The sequence below is a fragment of the Nicotiana attenuata genome, chromosome 2 (genome assembly GCF_001879085.1).
Source record: "Nicotiana attenuata strain UT chromosome 2, NIATTr2, whole genome shotgun sequence".
In the NCBI taxonomy this organism is placed as follows: Eukaryota; Viridiplantae; Streptophyta; class Magnoliopsida; order Solanales; family Solanaceae; genus Nicotiana; species Nicotiana attenuata.
In genome coordinates this window covers 674,850-686,920 of record NC_031990.1, presented here as the reverse complement: position 1 = coordinate 686,920, position 12,071 = coordinate 674,850, and the positions used below count along the sequence as shown (strand labels likewise).

At 36.6% G+C, this 12,071-nt stretch overlaps 1 protein-coding gene across 1 annotated transcript in view; it reads right to left on the bottom strand.

Annotated features, from left to right (window-relative positions):
* The window catches only part of LOC109242737 (inositol monophosphatase 1-like), an 11,738-nt gene continuing 104 nt past the window's right edge, over nucleotides 438–12,071 (bottom strand). Inside the window, 12 exon segments of the mRNA XM_019409591.1 lie at nucleotides 438–1,058; nucleotides 1,623–1,679; nucleotides 1,744–1,844; nucleotides 1,915–1,983; nucleotides 2,876–2,919; nucleotides 3,002–3,056; nucleotides 3,200–3,284; nucleotides 3,385–3,488; nucleotides 3,587–3,628; nucleotides 3,630–3,668; nucleotides 11,687–11,737; nucleotides 11,901–11,956. Of these exon segments, the coding sequence (XP_019265136.1) occupies nucleotides 929–1,058; nucleotides 1,623–1,679; nucleotides 1,744–1,844; nucleotides 1,915–1,983; nucleotides 2,876–2,919; nucleotides 3,002–3,056; nucleotides 3,200–3,284; nucleotides 3,385–3,488; nucleotides 3,587–3,628; nucleotides 3,630–3,668; nucleotides 11,687–11,737; nucleotides 11,901–11,956 (833 nt within the window). The 3' untranslated portion in view covers nucleotides 438–928.

The window sequence follows — 12,071 nt, the reverse complement described above, 5'->3', positions numbered from 1 at the left end:
TGACACAATTTTTATATTATAAATGGTGTTCGTCTTATTTTAGTTTCTTTTTGTCCATATTAGTTAGGCACGTTTATAGTGATATACTTTCCGTGGAATCCTGCAAATTTTCTTATTGGTGTAATCGATAACCGAATCGATAAGCCCCCAAAATCGATAAATCAAAATCGAAAAAATCGAAACCTTATTGAAACGATAATGATAAGCATATGTACAAATCGATAATCGATAAGGGTCAAAATCGAATCGATAAATCGAATGCACACCCCTAGTAAAATCTCACAAAGTGGGGTCTGGGAGGGTAATGTGTACGCAGACCTTACCCCTACCCCGATAGAATTGAGAAATAATGGTTGGCTTTCAGTTAGTCCGAATCTCTCTACCAAATTTATCGCAGAGCATTAACCCGTTATTAGCTTCTTCTCCTATCAACAAAGAAAGAAAGAAACAAAATGACATTTTTAATTTGAAGGTCATACAAGAGCTTTACAGAAAGTTCTTTGCGCCATATAACAAGATAACAGTAGAAAGGGAGCCTTGGCATATCTTGTAAAGTTGTTGCCATGTGACCAGGAGGTCAAGGGTTCGAGCCGTGAAAATAGCCTCTTGCAGAAATGGAAGGCAAGGCTGCGTACAATAGACCGTTGTGGTCCGGTCCTTTCCCGGACCCCACGCATAGCGGGAGCTTAGTGCACCGGGCTACCCTTTTTTATAACAAGATAACAGTAGCTGACTAAACGAAAATCAGTTGCAGTAGCAATATCCGGTCTCCTCTCTTAATCATAAAGCTGACTTGCATGCTTAAGAGAAACTACTAATGCAGGATAATAAGTGAATTTTCTTGGCCTAATATGCTCACACATCCTGAAGATGGAGTAAGACCAAAAGAATAGCTTTACCAGGTTTAATAATGAAAGAACTTAACTGGTTATACAGGAGCTTCGTTCATTTCCAACGATACCCATACTGACTGCTGCAACGCCTCAATAAATGCGTCCTTGAGATGAGGGTTTGTAGCAGCTACCCGTTGGGCTGTAATGTCGAAGTCTGAACCAGATCTGATGCAGAAAAAAGAAAAAGCATCAGAGGCTATTTTGTAGTGTGATAAACATTTGAAACTATTTCCATTAGACATTCGGCATTCTGGTGTATTTCTCAATATGGAAAACGGATGCCGCATTTTGTTGATAATGATTCCAGAAACCTTCATTTTCAAGGTAAGAAGAGATAGAAAATCCATGCCTTCTTATGTTCTGTTCCCATAGAGAATAAATAAGAGACAAACTAAAGGTCTCTGAGTGTGAGTATAACGTTTCAAGTCCTTATATATTTTATCATAAAATGTTGTCTGAAGTAATTCATAATCCGCCAATTTGTGACACTATCTCAAATCCGACTGATTGCAATTAAGCAATTGCCTAATCACAATCAATACAGTTCCAACAAAAAGTTCCAATCAACAGTCTCCAAATTAATTAAGCAATTGCATATTTATTTTAAGACTAGTTGCGAATTGCGATCAAACACAATTTCAATCAACAGCCCCAAAATGATCATGGAAACTTCATATTGTTCATTTTTGTTATAGGAAAAGAGTTCAATGAGAAATGTGTGTTACTCACGGATCAAACAGGACACCTCCAGCTTCCTTCACTATTACGGCGCCACCTGCCACGTCCCTGTAAGTAGAAGCATTACATCAGCAACATATCCTATGCAATGAGATTGAAGATATTGTCTTACCAAGGGCCTCCAAATCCAGTTAAATAGAAGAGATCAAGCCTTCCACATGCCACCCAACAGAGATCAAGTGCACATGAACCACACATTCGGAGGGATCTAACCTGTAATATAACATTCAAACTAATTTAATTGTGTCCGAAGACATTTCTTAACTGAACTTTGGACGCCTACCTTGAAAAGCAGGTTATTGATTCTCTTTGTTGTAGCTTCTACAGTTAAGTTATCCCGTGTTGTTCCAACCTGCTCCAGTCAAACAAAATTTGAGAGTTTTAAGCACATCAAAGAGGCAAATAGCAACAGCGAATCAGCAATTTATACATGTAAATTCAGATAAGGTCTACTATAGGCTCAGAGGCGGAACCATGATTTTAATGCAATGGAGGCACCGGTATTCGGCAACCAGTGCCACCTAAAGACTTTTAGTGTTCAACGTGCCAAGTGATTCAAATTAACCATTTTTGAGATATACACATATACATATACAAGGTCTCTGCCGAAGTTTACGGGGTCCTGTGACTCCTCAAGGTTACACCTAGGTCCGCCTCTAACTATAGTGTACATCACCAAAATATGACCAACTTCTCTGTAAAAACTATAACCATATGAAAACTTGCCAGAAGAAGAGACTTTTAAGCGGTCTTCGATAGAGATTCGGGGACCAAAGAATTGTATCTTTTCCACAGACATGTTTCATAATTCCAAGTACAAGATAAGCAGGTTCTATAGCCAGTTCTTTTGCTAGTTTTTTTCTGGTCAGTCACATTTTCGTAGAAACCGGAACCACTGACTTGATTGCAGTTAAAATGATTTGAAGTTATTCTAAAAATATTACTAGCACATCGGTTAATAAAAATATTGATAAAGTTCCTTCACTTTTATTAAAATGGGAATCAGGATGCCTAATTCACCAATTATATGCCACTTCCGAGTGTATGGAAACCTAGCCCTAACCAGACATAGTTGGAGTTAGATAGTATTCTTGAAACAATTATCCAATTTTTATGTTCATATTATCCATAGTTACAACAGAACAGTCAAACTGCGGAAGAAGGTTCTGTTTCATTGCCATTCATGCACTAAAGGATTCCTGCGGAGATCCAATTATAAAGCAAAAATAGAAATGGTTGATTACCTCTGTGCCAAGGAGGGACTTTACAAGTTCGGATTTTGAAGATACTGTACATATTAAAACATTCCAGAAAACTAGTTAGAGATCAATAGAGTATAAATACAATGCAGTAACAGATACACAACATACCTTTGATAGGCTTCCCATTGAGAAATGCACCTTTCCCGTGGATTCCAGTGAAAAGCTACATGTCAAAAGCCAATCTCTTTATTACATTCAATCAGCCAACTAAACCCCACCCCCACCCCCCACCCCCCAAAAAAAAAGACCTCAACCCTTTGTAGAGATCATAATTCCTTCACTGTTTGGGATCACTAGATTTCTCACCTCGTCGATAATTGGGTCGTAAACAACGCCAACTGTTGGAATCTTTCCAATTGTGAGACCAATTGAGACACAGACAGAGGGGAACCTACAATAATCACATTGTGTCAACAAATGGCTTGAGTGGCTCAGCGAACAATAAAAAATAGGTTGTCACAGAATATACGGACCGAGAAATTTATGCTTACCCATGCACAAAATTAGTTGTTCCATCAACAGGATCAACTATCCAAGTTGGTTCATCGGTTAGCTCAAAATCTCCACAAGCAGCAGTTGTTTCTTCACCTATGAACTAAAGGCAAAGGAAATTACAGCAAACAATGAGAAACAGAACAATTGCATATAGTCAACCAACCGATATAATTTAAAGCACTAGCCGTGGAAGTTAACCTTGTGATTTGGAAAATGTTGCTTGAGATGATTGAATATGAGAATCTTCACATGCCTTGTCGGTCTCTGTGACCAAATCCACCTACACTTATTACAGGGAAAATGGAAGTTCATACATATGCAGTAATCAAAACTCATTCTTAACTTATATCTTATCCGAGCCTTTCTATGCATCATAAGCCAAAAACTAAATAGAACAGTAAACATTCTTGCATCCTTTTACTTTTACCTGAATAATAACTCAAGTGACATCCGTTAAGAAGGTACATTGAGCTCCTCCTACTATAATATGTCTTACAAATTTGACCTAGGTTTTTTTTATAGGAAAACATTTTCTAAGGAAAATGTTCTCCTTGATAAAATCATTTTTCCGCATCCTGAATTCTGAAAATTGATCTCGTGCCAAAAGGAGGAAACGATCTCCCTCGCTTATAGACAGAAGTCATTTTCCTTCCCAAATATTCCAACTCTAATTCTACATCACTTGCTTCAACCAATACTTGGACAATGATATCACTTCTAATACTCAAACATATCACAAAAATGGCTCCCATTATAGCTTATACTACCCAAAATACTAATTATTAATATGTATAATAATCCAAAAAATGATTTTCTAGGTAAACATTTTGCTGAGGATATTTGTTATGGAAAACAATTATCAATCCTGCCAAATGAATTGTGCACACTGAAGCACAATTCATACTTAGAAAAACTATGAATTGGTCGAAATACTTATTTAAAACTAATTAAATAAACAAGAATACAAATGAAAAATGTTCATGAGCCAAAACACACACACACATATATATATCATCATACTATATTATAAGTGTGAAGACTTTTAGGTGATATTATTTTACTAAAGTGTCCTTCAAAAACTAAGTGACTGATTTACCCTCTACCTAAAAGTAACATTTTATTTGCTTCCTTCAATATAAATGTACAAAAACGTATATTACACCATTTTAAATTTTAAAACTTATCTAGAAATATTAAGCAATTATTCTGATACATGCATTCAGAACCTTTTCATTTTCCAAAGAAAAAACTTATGAAATTCTTACGTATATCCTTTCTTCCAATTTGGCCTTTTATAATTGCCATTGTCACCTTCTCATACTCTCCTTTAGACCTTTATGTTTTCTCCAATGTGACTTTCGAGATTCTAACTAATTTTTAGATGTTCTTCTTGATTTATAGGTACAGTTGCTGCACAAAACTTTTCTGTGGATTGTCCATTATCTAGAGTGCAGAAACTATAAACCAAGTTGTTCAAACATCAAGAGTAGGTAGTGAATTTTGATAGTGGTGTAGAACGATTTAGTCTTTTTTTCTTTTGTTTATTTTCCGTTTCCTCCACTGTTTTCTTTTGTTTTCCCTCCCAAATGTTCACTTGGTTTCCTTTTCCCTGTTGGTATGGAAGACACTATTTATGTGAAAATATTTTTTTGATAAGATTATTTTTTGTAGTTGGTCATCTTGAATTATAGAAAATATGAGGTTAATTATGAAATATTGCTTTCCGGTACTAGCATTATTCTTATGATTTATTATACATGTTCGTCATTAGCTACTGGTTACTGGCCTTAGTCAATATTCGTCCACGAGAGGCACACACAATCAATCTTCGCAGGTAAATTTTTATCTTCTTTGTTAATGCACTTTTTATAAGTGTCTTGCTTATTTTATATCTGCTCCTCTATTTGAATATATTTTTGTATCTATATCTACGAAATTCGATATTGTTGTCTATGCATATTTGGTTTTGGAAATGATTCTTACTGTTTTCAGCAGAAAGTATTGATCTCTTTGTTACTTTATTTTTCTTCTATTGTAGCCATAAACCGATGGCATTAATTGGAGTAAAATAAACAATCACAAGAAAGTGAATTTTCTAACTCTCCGCCTTGTACCATGCTAAATCTTCTTGCTTAAACAAGGACCTAAGAGGAGCAAAATGAATCAAGATTAATTTTCGGTCAAGAACCTGACCACCTATTCAGGATAAGTAATATTTTCTATATTATTATAAAGTGTCTTTTAGATTTCATTAAATTTCTTGATTTTGAACCCTACTTCAATTTGCACTTTTGTCATCCATCATGAATTCTACAGGCTTGAATTCTTATCAAAATTAATAGTTATATTCTAGGTTAAGTTCTGACGCGTACTAACAACATATGCAACAACAATGGTATTTGTTCTTTGTATAGCTATGACAACAAAATGACTTACTCTTACTTTGACAAACGAAGCTTGTCATTTACTTCAGTTTCTCCATCTAATACAGAAGGTAGAAGGATTATTCATTTCCCCAAAATATAAAGCACCATTGGTGAGAATATAGTAATGATATTCTATTTGCATTTTTCCCCCTAAAAAAACAAGAATACATGACCTATACACTGAAATTGCAGTAAGGCACGTATATGGGGCAAAATTTCTTTCTTTATTGAAGTAACTAATAGGATCATCATTCATAAAACTTACTTTTTTTAATTTTTATTTTATAACTCAAATATATTAGTCAATAATATTTGTATAATCTTTTAAATTATTTACTCATTGATGGGGGACACGCACGTTAAGGATCTTGAGGGAACAACAAAAGGCCATCATGAGCCATCTTTCAAGGCAAGACCATGTCATGACAGAACTGAGGCAAGCGTTGTTCCTCCTGGTGCTCCCGCAAATCAAACAGCGCAAAGGGTTGATAACAACACCCCGAGGGGAGAGGTCGGCTTCGACGGAGCCGTGGGGATCGGCAGCGGATCCGGTAACGACAACGGCAATGATCCCTTCAAAACCGTACTCATGAGATTCATGAGAGAAATGAACGAGCGGATGGATCAGAATTTCCAAAGAGTTCCATACTTGAATGGACCAAATTCCGGGCGCACCACCAACGCTGGAGGGCCCGGACTCGAAGAAGTACACCAGTTGCCGTTCAAGCCGAGCGCAGCACCAGAGTTGGTTCCGAAGCGGTTCAAAATGCCAGACGTACCGAAATATGATGGGACTTCAAACCCCAGGAGCATATCACCACCTATATAACGGCGGTGAAAGAAAACGACTTGGCTCAACATGAGATTGAGTCGGGCATACTGAAGAAGTTCCGAGAAACCTCACGAAGGGGGTCTTGACATGGTACCTACTCTTACCCGAACGCTCAATAGATTCCTTTGAGATGCTCGCAGATTCTTTCATCATGGCCTATGCCGGGGCCAGGAAGGTCCGAGCCCGAAAGGCGGACATATTCAGAATTTCGCAAGAAGAGTCCGAGTTGCTACGTGAATTCGTGATCAGGTTTCAGAAAGAAAGGATGCTGTTACCGGCCGTGCCAGATGAATAAGCACCCGAGGCATTTACTAATGGGTTGAACCCGAGGAGCTCCGATGCCTTCCGGAAACTGAAAGAAAGCCTGTTCGAGTTCCAGGCAACTACATGGGCGGATGTCCATAACCGTCATGAATCAAAGATAACGATAGAAGATGATCAGCTCGGGTTCCCGGCATCAACTAAGGGTCGGGATCGAGAAAGAATAAGGATAAATCAAAGGATGATTTTGATACAAATCGGCAATCTTATAAGGGTCGATTTTTGCCCCACGAAAGGGCCAAAGGACGCAGGAACAGAGGGTTCCGTTCAGGGGATAGGTTCGCTCATAGAAGAACTGACCGCGACTGGAATAACAGGTCATTGCAAGACAAATAGGTATCGGGTTCCCGGGATTCCACTTATCCCAAGGTGTCGGAGTATAATTTCAATGTCAACATAGTGGAGCTAGTATCGGCAATGAGAAACATCAAGGAAGCGCGGTTCCCGAGGCTAATAAGGTCTGATTCCAGCCAGAGAGGTCCTAATTTATGGTGCGAATATCATGGGACTAATGACCACCAGACTGGGGACTACCGACATCTGCGCAAAGAGGTAGCAACGCTATTGAAAAACGACAATCTAAGGGAATTCTTAAGCAACCAGGCTAAGAACAATTACGGCTGCAGTCGCGATAATGCAGAGCCCTCGAAGGTAGGGGAAGACCCTCCCTGACTAACTATCAACATGATTTTTGGGGGGAATGAGATCAACGGTGAAACCTTCTCGGCAGCAAAAAAGACAAAGGTATCGGTGACCATAGCAAGAGGCTCTAGAAAGTCGCCGAGGACGACATAACCTTTAATAAAGAAGACACCGATGGACTTCTACTGTCGCACAACAATTCCCTGGTAATTTCTCTTAACGTTTTAGATTTCAAGATTAAACGTGTTTTGGTTGACCTAGGAAGTTCAGCCAACATCATTCAATGGAGAGTGTTGGAACAAGCCAAGCTAATCGGAAGCATCATTCCGGCAACAAAACTCCTTGTCGTGTTCAACTTAGCAAGTGTGACAACCCGAGGGAGATCTTGCTACCTATGAACGCCAAAGGGGTCATTAAAACTACCTTATTTGAAGTAGTGGACGACGACATGGGCTACAACATAATTCTTGGCAGATCATGGCTACATGAGATGAAAGCTGTGCCATCAACATATCACCAAATGCTGAAATTCCCGACCCCAGAGGGAATCAAACAAATAAGAGGGGATCAACCAGCAGCAAGGGAAATGAAGGCGGTATCGGTTTCCAGCTCTAGAGGGAAGTAACTCAACGCTGCAATTATAGGAACCGACGCCTGCTCTCGAGCCAAGTGAAGATGGCAAAGGAGAGGAGTCGTCGGATCCCCACCAGGTACCAAGATATTTTCAGGTACCGAAGAGACAGACGCGACCAAATCCACGGTGGAAGAACTCGAACAAGTGGCCTTGTTCGAAAAATTCCTGGAGAGAAAATTCCACTCGGGGACAAGCCTCAACCCCGAGCTCAGGTCAGGATTTATTGATTTCTTAAAATTAACGTTGATTATTTCGCATGATCACAAGCGGATATGACAGGTATCCCGGTAGAGGTGGTCGTGCACAAGCTAAGCCTGGACCCAAGTATCTCACCGATAAGGTACAAAAAGTGCCCGATAGCCGAGGTCGGAAACAAGTTTGTCAAAGAAGAGGTAACTCGACTATTTGACATCGGTTTAATCCGGGAGGTAACTCGACTATTTGACATCGGTTGAAAGACCATTTTACCCATCACTTAAACACTAATCCTATGGTATTCTTGTACCAAAACATAAATTCGCCTTCGCAATGAATAATAAATTTGTACCCACTTGCTATAGCCTATTCAAATCCTTAGTGTTACTTTCATCTTCCGTTAATAGCAATGTAACTATCTCAACATTTAGATTTTAGAATATCCATTCAATATTTGTTCCTTTTAACTTTCAACAATTAATACAGATTCATGCATTCTGCCTTTTCTCTTCCTTTCTCACTTTATAAAAGTGGACTATTAAAATGTATTAAGCAATTCTTCTCTCCATCAAATCATTGTCAATTGGAAAATTTCTGTGTTCCGTAAGAAAATATTCTTTTTGTTTGGCATATATCATGTATAGCTTTTTCCTTGTATGTTATCTTTTATGAGTGTCAGTTAATTCTATAGTTGTTCTTCTTCTTCTTCTTCTATATTTTTGGTGAAGCTGAATGTCTTTGATAATAAAAATTTTAACGATGAAACAATCCTTATGAGTTTTCAATAGAAATAAATAGTGGAACCTTTTATATTTCCTTTGTTGTAACTAGAAATTATTGATTCCAATATTAGGCTAATTACCACGTCCATTAGTGGACTTAACTTTTTACTTCCTCTTTTGTTTATTTTTACCAGTAAGAAGCTATGAGTCATGTGAAAATTTTCTTTGATCTCAAGTTTAATGATGTATAAGTAAAAGAATATAGGACATGCGAAGAACATAACTCAAGTCATCATAAACCAAAACCATTATTTGATAGGGTTTAGAGCTTTATAATTCTTACATATTGAAATTTGTTTCATAGAAGAAAAAAACTAAGTACCTGAATACATCTGGCTTTCAAGAGTTACATCATTAAATTAGATCTATATATATTGGTAGTGGCGAAGCCACATGGTTATACGATGGTCAGTTGACCACTTCTCGTCGAAAAGGGTATATAACACATATTGATTACTCTTTGTTGGAATTTTTTTTTCACTTCTTTCAAATTTAAATACCCTTGGGTAAATTCCTAGTTTCGCCACAATTGGTCGTTCTATATGGTTGTGCTAATTGTTACGAAATTGATGAGTTGTCTTTGTAATGGTTATGTAAGAGTTGTAAATAGCTTATGTTATTTTTGTTCTTACTATGAGTAGAGTTAATCATATTTCTTTCAATTTACATACAGAATACATATTAATGTTTAGTATTACAATATGAATGTCTACATCTTCACTTTACAAAATATTTATGTATTAGTCTCACATTTGATATTAGATATTACACTATCGCAACTACATCTCTACCTTAAAAACCTAACTTCTTTTCCATTAGTATAGTGGATTGTGAAGGAGATAATTATATTTATGTCCACGAAGATTTGAGTCTTGACAAGAGCATCGTTGAACCAACTCACAATCAATTCTTCATCAAAATTGAAGTTGAATTTTTGAGGAAACAGGAACAAGAAGAAGAAGATGATGATGAACCCGATTACCTCCACTTAGAGAGCAGTACTGAAACAAAAACTTTTAAGGTGCGGTCTCGATTGTCACGCAACAATTTATTGAGGCGTACAACTGCAAGAATGTTGCATATAATGTGAGTGTCTGCACATAGACAACCAAGGAAGTTAGGTCATGTATGTTCTTTTGTTGATAGGATTGCCAATGAATCTTATAACATGAATAAGAAGATACTCCCGATGAATGTTTATATTAGCATTCCTGTTGCTCTGTAGAAGAAAGTAATGACTTTTTACCATATGCGACGCATATAAACATTCATTAGGAGTGCTAAAAAGTCATTACTTTCTTCAAGTAAAAAGTCATTACTTTCTTCTGTAGAGCAACAGGAATGCTAATATAAACATTCACCGGGAGTATCTTCTTGTTCATGTTATAAGATTCATTGGCAATCCTATCAACAAAAGAACATATTTGACCTAAAATCCTTGGTTGTCTATGTGCAGACACTCGCATTATAAAATTTGTTTCAGTACTGCTCTCTAAGTGGAGGTAATCGGGTTTATCATCATCTTCTTCTTGTTGTTCCTGTTTCCTCAAAAATTCAACTTCAATTTTGATGAAGAACTTATCGTGAGTTGGTTCAACAATGCTTGTGTCAAGACTCAAGTCTTTGTGGACATATTTATAATCATCTCCTTCACAAGCCATTACACTCATGGAAAAGAAGTTAGGTTTTTAAGGTAGAGATGCAATTGCGATAGTGTAATATCATATATCAAATGTAAAACTAATTCAAATAACATAAATATTTTGTAAAGTGAAGATGTAGACATTTATATTGTAATAGTAAACATTACTATGTTTTCCCTGATGTAAAAATTGAAAGAAATATGATTAACTCTACTCATAGCAAGGACAAAAATAACATAAGCTATTTACATTTCTTACATAGCCATCACAAAGACAATTCATCAACTTCGTAACAATTAGCACAACTGTATAGAACGAGCAGTATACAGTGGCGAAGCTAACAATTTACCCAAAGGTATTCAAATTTCAAAGAAGTTTAAAAAGAATTCCGACAAAGGGTATTCAATATGTATTATATACCTCTAAAACGTAATATTTTACTTATATACACTGTGCAATTTTTCGACGAACCCTTATAACCTTGTGGCTTCGTCACTGCTAATATATATAGATCTAATTTAAGATGTAACTCCTGAAAGCCATATGTATTCAGGTACTTAGTTTTTTTTTTTTCTACGAAACAAATTTCAATATGTAAGAATTATAAAGCTCTAAACTCTATCAAATAATGGTTTTGGTTTATGATGACTTGAGTTATGTTCTTCGCATGCCTTATATTCTTTTACTTATACATCATTAAAATTGAGATCAAAGAAAATTTTCACATAACTCAGAGCTTCTTACCGGTGAAAATAAACAAAAGAGGAAGTAAAAAGTTAAGTATATATACACACAAATGCTCATAAAGAGATAAAAAAGCTACCTGGCCTTTGTGCACCACAATCTTAGTCTCGTAAAATCCTTTGCGTATTATCTGCAAAACCCAGAAATTTAACACAAAGAATCAAGAAAACAAAGTCAAAAATACGACTTTAAAAAATGGCTGAAAATTTGATAAAGGGGACGATAACAATTTGGAAACTTTGAAAAAGATTAAAAAGAAAAAGATCAAATGGGCTTCATTTAATTTGATTAACCTCTCCAGCTCTCTTAGCTGCATCAACTGCAACAGCCAAAAATTCTTCTAATGAACCTGAAATTCAAAAGTAAAATAAAAAAACATCTAATAGAAACAAATTGTATACATATACAAACGCCCATCAAAGCAAATGCATTATATAAATATGCTGAAATGAATGCGTGTGGGG